The 8,216-nt window shown below is 34.5% G+C and overlaps 1 protein-coding gene across 1 annotated transcript; it reads left to right on the top strand.

Annotated features, from left to right (window-relative positions):
• Nucleotides 1-578: 578 nt before the first annotated feature.
• On the top strand, nt 579-8,216 carry LOC141642453 (uncharacterized). The gene is made up of 9 exons (XM_074451259.1): nt 579-940; nt 5,429-5,542; nt 5,879-5,947; nt 6,033-6,052; nt 6,122-6,174; nt 6,276-6,306; nt 6,691-6,769; nt 7,647-7,789; nt 7,892-8,216. Exons 1-9 carry the CDS (start codon nt 769-771, stop codon nt 7,904-7,906), a joined length of 696 nt encoding a protein of 231 aa, XP_074307360.1. The 5' UTR covers nt 579-768; the 3' UTR covers nt 7,907-8,216.

The following is an 8,216-nucleotide window of genomic DNA, read 5'->3' as shown; positions in this document are numbered from 1 at the left end:
AGTGCTTTTGTTTCCAGTAGCTTTTTATTAACTTCTGACTTTTTCAAAATTAGTTTTTTATCTCTCTAAATTATAGTGTTTGACCCTGCTTCTAATTTTCCAATTAGAAAAGCACTTAGAAAGCTTGACCAAACACCCCCTTAACAATAAGTGGATTATACATCTGATGTAGTAAATCAGATGTTATAGTTTTTGAGCATTAATATAAAGTTTTTGAGTTTTAATCTAATTTTTTGAGTTTTATTTTAAAGTTTTTGAGTTTATTTACTTAAACTTTAATCTCAAAAAGTTACATTATAACTCAAAAAAATTACATATAAGCTCAAAAAGATTTGGTTTTTGACACCATAAAACTAAAATTTAATTTATAAACTCTAAAAATACTCGAAAAAAATACACAAAAAGTCAAAAAGTCATTAAATATGATGTAGTACATCCGATGTACAATCGTTTTTCTCCCCCTTAATGTTTTGGCTTGAAATCAATCGTTATAGATTAATATCAAATCATTTTAAATTAAGTTAATTATTTTTTATCCATGTCATTTAAAATCAGCTCAACTCGAAATTATATTCGGTTTGAATGGGATGAATTGGAGTGACGTTAGTTTCAACGTGTCCACCACACCCCTCCAATCATCATCCTCAATTATTAACATTTCATTTCCTAGACACAGGTAAGGTTGTTAAACAAGTGATCAAGTTCCAAACTTTTATCTTCCAAAAAACACAACCCAAAAACATTTCTGATTGACAAGAAGAAGAAGAGATGACAATAGGAGGAACACAAGCATATGGAGAAGCATCATATTGGGATAGAAGATATACACAAGACCAATCTCCCTTTGATTGGTACCAGAATTACTCTGCTTTGTCTCCTCTTCTCAATCTCTACCTCTCTCCCTCCAACCGCCTCCTCGTTGTCGGTTGCGGCAATTCTGGTCTTTCTTTCCTTCTCTTTTTCATTTGTTTATTACTGTCGGATTTTGATGAATTTTGGTTGATGTTGCCACTTTTGATCTGATCCTTTTTGTTTGTTTGTTTGTTTGTTGTTGCTTTGACAATTGTGCTGTAAATTTAGGGTGGTTTTAACGTCACTCCAAAATGTACTATGTCACTCAAAAATAGCTTAGACAAGTCAAGTTATTATAAGATGTTCTTACATCACGAGTGACATAGTACATTTTCAAGTGATGTTAAAACATTTGGATGTGCAATTCTTTTTTTTTTTTCTGTGTGATCTGGTTTAATCTGAATTCGTGTTGGTTAGAATTGAATTGATGCTCGTGATCTTTGAGACTTTGACTTATTGGTCAAATTAATTTTTCGGGTTTGTTTAATAATTTGAGTAAGTTGAAGTTATGAGCGTTTCTGTTAATGTATTAATTTGATAATGTTATTGATAGATGAACCGTCTCAACTAAAACCAAAAACTTACCGTTGGGCTTGAAGAGTGGTTAGTGCACAGACTCAGGCTAGAGTTTGATCATCTGATTTCTCTATTAAGTGCATCAAGTATTCTTTGTATAGGGCAAATTATTCTACATACTTAGTATCTATCACAGTAGTTCGTTTTAGATCACTTCCACCAGTTTCCACTATCTTGTTTTTCATCGTTTCAAAAGCTATTGATTCTCGGTGATAATCAAACATTGCTTCCGTGGGGCCAACAAAGTTACAGACTTTATGGACATTCATGTCCAACTCTCAAGGTGGTTTGAAAGTCGATGATTCAACTAACAAATTACCTCGCTCATCCGAAAGGATGAGATATGTTGGTTCTCCCCTAGAAGGATCAATCTAGTTTCCTTACCTTATAAAGAAAAATATATTGATTCTAGTGCTTTGTACACAGGGACCAAATGTACACTTTCAAGATTTTTTATACTTTTCCCCCACAACTGCGATTGGGAGGGGTTTAAATACCGTAATCCTTAGACACGCCCCGAAATCCGGATTACTCGGCCCAATGTGGTTCGGATTACCGGATGGTTTAGACCAAAAAAGATTTTTTATACTTTTAGAAAAATGCGTCTCTTGAAATTGGAGTCATGGGTAGATCTGCGAGTTCTCAGACACGGTCTGAGACCTGTTGCCTTTTCAAATTTGTATATGGAGTACATATGAGTACATAAGCTTTATGTGACCCCGGCTATATCAATGCTTGAGGAGAGGATGCTTCAAATCAGTCCCTCTTCCTTTCCTGTGTTATTGCTTTAATATCCGTCAATCGTCATCGCTTGGAGTTTGTGTCTTTTAGAAACATGTTATACTGGACAACTTATTTTCTGCCCTCTTCTTGTCATTAGATGAACTCATCGCTTGGAGTTTGTGTCTTTTAGAAACATGTTATACTGGACAACTTATTTTCTGCCCTCTTCTTGTCATTAGATGAACCATCTCAACCAAAACCTTAAGGTGATGGTTGAGGCCCAACTATTATAAATATTCCTATTACGCTTCCTCACTCAAATGCCCGTTGGGCTTGAAGAGTGGTTAGTTTGTGCACCGGCTCCCCCGTACCGTGTGCTGGGTTTCCACTTCGAGTTTGCCAGGATTTGAACCCGTGACCTTCGGTCAGACTGGCTCTGATACCATGATAGATGAACCATCTCAACCAAAACCTTAAGGTGATGGTTGAGGCCCAACTATTATAAATATTCCTATTAGAATGTGCTTTTGCATCATTGAGGACGCCGGGTTTTGTTCATGGTGTTCTTTCCCATCTATACAATATAATAAAACAAAAACCACTAAATATTTGTTTTCCCGCCTAACTCTCTACAATCCCACATTAAACATAACTGTTAAAAAACCCTATAAATCAGGCACTTCCCTATTGAATTTTGTTTAACGCTGCCTTACCACCATCTTTCTCATTACTCCTTTTCGAATTTTGTGAATAAAACCAAGACTGCGTAATTGCTTCTCATGAAAAATTCATCTTTTTGTTTATCATTTGGGTTGATTTGACATTTAAGCCGAGCTTTCGCTATTTATGTCTGCAATTTGCATTTATTCGATCGTCTGAAAACCCTCATTCTTATTAAAGTTGATTTCTTTTTTAAATCAATCATCTTTTAGTTTATTTTAGATGTACCATTCCGTGTGAATTATCAACTTATTTGTTTAGGATCTCCAAAGTTCTTTGTATTATTTTTCTTCCAAACTTTAGGGCCTCTGTTGAATAATTGATTCAAATTAGTCACTTATAATCTGGAGCATGTATTGTTAAGGAAATACTCTCTGTCCTCTGTCCCGGCTATTTATTGTCCTTTTTCATTTTAGGGTGTCTCAGTCTATTGTTGTCCTTTCTATTTTAGGATTGCATTTGATGAGCAATTTGATCATTTATACTCAATTTGGTCCATTTGTCCATTTGTGCCAAAACCAAATAACAACAATTGACCGGGACGGAAGGAGTAAGGAGTCTTAGAATTTCTTAATTATCTGTTAGAGTCAAGTTTGTTGGAGATAATTACGTGGTCAAGTATTGAGTCATGGGTTAGTTTCCTTATCTTTAGCTTTGTTTTGTTATGGGTCTCTACGTATAAAAAGGCATATATGTATTTGTAATTAGCTATGAATGAAGTATAAAAAGGCATCTTAGGCATGTTGTTAAGGTCGACGTTTACCATTTTGGGAGGGAACGGTTTAAATGCAAGTAGAGAGGAGTAGAGGTGTGCAAGGTGAATGTAATAATACATTCGATTAAGGTGTGCAAGGTGAATGTAACACTACATTCAATTAAGGTTCTCAAATTTCTTAAATCTTCTCATCATGAAGCTCATAGGGTTGGTAATTCAAGGACCGGTTTCATCCCAGACTTCTTCATTTCCATAGTCCGTACCAACACTTTTGGATCATCTAGATAATCCATCTGCTCCACCATATTTAAACCCATCCATCTTAAGGTGTTGTTTGGCCAAACTTTAGAAATATTTTTGTTACTAAAAAGTAGTAGTTAGGTCAAACACTGTAAATTATGGAGTTTTTAAACTACTTTTAAAAAGTCAGATTATGATTATTGACCCCAAAAGTAGAATTAGATATTTCTACTTCTACTTTTCACATAAAGTGCCAAAAATCATTACTTTTTTTTTTATGAAATCATTACTTCTTTATATATTTTGTTCCTAACAGTTTCTCTTCCATGTACAATATTTGCTTCTAACCTCTCACATACACATTAAAGGACCAGGATGTGTAAAATTATAATTTTGAAGAGTGTAAAATTATAAATTGAAGGGTAATTATATAGTTTTAGTATAATTGTTAAGTGATTAAATAAATTTTTTAAACGTTTATTTTTATTCAAATGACGAATTTACAAATAACATGGCTAATGGAGAAAGTAAAAAAAAAAAGAAAAAGTTGGATGAGAGTAGTTTTTTTATAAGAAATCATTTTTACAAAAGTATGGTCAAACAACCAAAACTTTTCCCAAAAGTAACTTGTGAATAAACTCCTCCTAAAAATGAAAAACTATTTTACACAAGTAAGACCAAATAGCACCTAAATTAATTCAACTCCCTAATCCAATTGCACTACAAACAAACAAACAAAGGATTAATTAATTGCAATGAACCGAGTTGAAGCCACATTAACACAAGTCGTTACCGTAGCGTTTATCGAAATTTGGTTTATGCAACTCTTTTATGCATGATTTTGTACCCATACTAAGCCCACAAATTCTTGTTTGTGACGGCACATATCCGTCACTCTTGAGTAACGGATACCATTTTACCTCACAAAGTACCCACTTTTTCTCTCTCTGCAACACTATTCATGTGGTCCATTTTCTCCACTAACCCATTTTGTTACCATTTTATCTTACAAAATATCCGCCACAAATGGTAACCCGTCACAAGGGAGACCAATTGTACCAAGCCCGTGATGTTAACTACGGACTATCTTCTTATTTCACTATTTTTTTTTGGTATGGAGTCGTATTCGTTAAAGCTTATGTCTTTGGTAAAGTCATTTTAGTTTTCCCCAAGTTATATATTTTAGCAATATGGGTAAAGTATTACTTAGTTTAGTCTCATTAAAGTGGTGGTAACTGAGAAACCCATTCTACGAGTCGCATTAGGTTGATTAACTATTTTAGGAAAATTAAATTTTTAGTGTTATTTGATGACATTAAACGATCATCAATTATTCAATCACTATACCTGATTATAGATAGATTAAATGTTATAGTAGTTTCCTTAACATTTTTTTTCATTTATCGATTATAATTTTTGTGTTGTTTTGATGTTGAACTTATAAAATTATCTAACATAGGCTGTTTGCATAAAATATATACTCAAACTATTATATTGATATAACTATAAAGTTTTATGAGGCTATTTATATATGCTCGTGCAACTTTGCACGGGTTTAAACTAGTTGTCCAAGTATAACAATTATACTCTTTGTGCTTGCAGCATTTAGTGAAGGCATGGCTAATGATGGATATGAAGATATTGTCAACATTGATATATCTTCTGTAGTAATTGAAGCTATGCAGAAGAAGTATTCAAATAGCTCAAAACTTACTTGTATCCTTAACAAATCAATATATTATGATTTTGATTTTACTTAGTACTATCTCCATCTCTAATTCATTGTCTCCATTTGAACCTAGTAAATTTGTCATGGTTGATTTTTAGAACCCGTAATTGTGAAAGATGAGTAAACAATATTGGTCAAATTCGACATTGTTTGCCCACCAAAGTTGTATGTGTACATATAAATGGGTTGAAGGGAGTAATGAATTGGCTTCTGAAGAATTGTCTGTTTGAGTAGTTGCATTCTAAACTCGTACACTCAATAAAAAATGAGACGGGACCTTGCCTTGTCTTTGTTTCAGTAACTAATCCTTCACAAACTGGTAGATATTACAATGGATGTTCGGAACATGAGTGCCTTTCAGACAGGTTCATTCGACGCTGTTATTGACAAAGGTACTTTATTCCCCCCTGCCTTCAATACATATTCTGATGGTCTGTCTCTTATTATGCCCTAAATTTGCCTGGTTGTAAATTTCAGGAACGCTCGACTCTATTCTGGTGAGTATGATATTAAGACAACCTTATTTGAGTAGAAGATAAAATTTTAAGGCCTTTTTTTTCTGACAGTGTGGAGACAACTCCAAACAAAATTCCAGTATGATGCTTGAAGAAGTTAGGCGGTACGACTAGTAACATTGACATTCAAGAATTATTGTTAGTATTCTTGTTTTACTTCTTTGATACATCTATCACATATTGAAGCAGTTGCTGACAACTATAGGGTTCTCAAGGACAACGGAGTTTATATACTGGTAAGTGGCAAACAATTAAAATGGTTGCATACTGCCACCTCCATCTCTTTATAATGTTCCATTCTGACGTTGATGGTCGACCATTAATATCTCATAAATGTGTAAGGTGTACAGATTACAATGTCAAATTTGTCATGTTGAAGTTATCAAAACTACTATTTTCATAGTATTGCAAGTTAACGATTGTATATTTGTATATTTCTGGTAGACTGATTGGATCCAGTGATCGAACTTCTTTCATTTATTAACAACCTGATTTGAAAATATGCGTGGCAATCCTCGACTTTACATATCCTCCAAATTTATCTTCTCTTTGAAATATACTCCATATCTACCTTGATCAATGTTTTTGGGCAACCCTTACGTTTGACTACACTGTTGCAGATTACTTATGGTGTACCTGCCTTTCGGTTGGATTTGCTGAGAAATGCAGGCAACTGGAATATAAAGCTCCATATCATAGGTTGGTTGGAACCTGATCACTCAATATTCATCGTCTTACCTTTCTTAAATTTGCAGTATATATAGTATTTTGCACTGTATTTCACTTAAAAATTTGAGATTTGACGACATTTGATCATGAAGCAACCCAAATACATTTAGGTTTGGAATTTTGCGACATATCACGCCTTTTGTCAATATGGCAACTTTGGTCCTTAGATTAGTATTATTGTTTCCTGGTCTTAAGATCCAGCAATAAGCATATGTGGTCGGTGAGTCGGTCTAAATATATATCATAAATCTCATGCCCGTTTTAAGAATAGGGGGAACACCCCTGAATCTAACTTATGATTCAAAGCTCCTTTCCCCTCAAACTCAAGGTGAGGTGGTAAACGAGGTAGATGTTCCTTTGAAGTCGTCAAATTTAAAGAAAATAAAGCACCTGTCTGCTTAGTGTCATCGGATTCTAGGATCATCGATTACCCTTCTATTAGATAAGTCTTGCTTTTCCCTAAAAGCGTTCTTGGCTTTACTTGTTTTCCTTCTCTTAGATGCATTCTCAGAGACTGTATTTTTCTTCAACTTTGACAACTTCAAAGAAACATCTACCTCATTTACCGCCTCACCTTGAGCTTGAGTCGAAAAGAGCTTTGAATCATAAGTTAGATTCAGGGGCGTTCCCCCTATTCTAGTATCAATTTTGTCAGAAACCCTCCTCTTGACAACACCATTAGTCATAACGTCAGACCCTTACCTAAACCTAACGCTGGAGAGTAGATTTTGCCAACTCCATCACACCACTATCCTCCTTTTTTTTTGGCGTATACTTCGTATTAGGAGTAATTTACTCCTGAATGCTCTGGTTTCCCTGTTTAATTGTTTGTGAAATGCTTATTCAGAAAAAATAGTTACGGGAGTAAGATATGAAGGCCAACGTAAATGGGAGCTCACAAATCCATTTCCTCTGGACGAGGACGGAAAATCCTTGGAAGATGTCTTTGGGAAAAACCCAGATATTCATTACATATATGTTTGTACTAAAGTTAGTGCCTAACCTTCTCACCTCCATAACTAAAATTCTCATGTTGCGGTTTACTGAAAATTGCTTCTTTTACCCTTACTGAAAAAAATGCTTGTTTTACAGGAAACTTGTATTTGACTGCATGATAATCAACTATTCAACTGCTATGTTCGATTTTCTGGATTGGAGCAGTTGTATCCCACGACGGTATGATTCGGGAGATAGCTTGATTGAGGCGCTCTGGCACATAATTTTATTGAAACCAGTTGTATTATTTCAGACATGGTTATGTTTGTGAAATGCTTCATGTATTTGGTCTGAACTTTAGTGTCATCTTGTCGTGTTCGAAGCATCGGTCATCTTTTATTGTCCGGTGGAGGAAACATTGGTTCTATCTTGCTATTCTTGCATGTACAACTTTCCATTGTTTAGGGTGAAATTCTTCAGC

Source organism: Silene latifolia, chromosome 2, assembly GCF_048544455.1.
Source record: "Silene latifolia isolate original U9 population chromosome 2, ASM4854445v1, whole genome shotgun sequence".
Classification (NCBI taxonomy): domain Eukaryota; kingdom Viridiplantae; phylum Streptophyta; class Magnoliopsida; order Caryophyllales; family Caryophyllaceae; genus Silene; species Silene latifolia.
Note: the sequence above shows the minus strand (reverse complement) of the source record. Positions and strands in the feature narration are given on the sequence as shown.

Excerpts from the sequence above, each read along its gene's own strand:
- LOC141642453 (XM_074451259.1), top strand. The coding sequence starts at position 769 with ATGACAATAGGAGGAACACAAGCATATGGAGAAGCATCATATTGGGAT. Across the intron at positions 5,543-5,878 it reads AAATAGCTCAAAACTTACTT|ATATTACAATGGATGTTCGG; the intron begins GTATCCTTAACA and ends ACAAACTGGTAG. Across the intron at positions 6,307-6,690 it reads ACAACGGAGTTTATATACTG|ATTACTTATGGTGTACCTGC; the intron begins GTAAGTGGCAAA and ends ACACTGTTGCAG.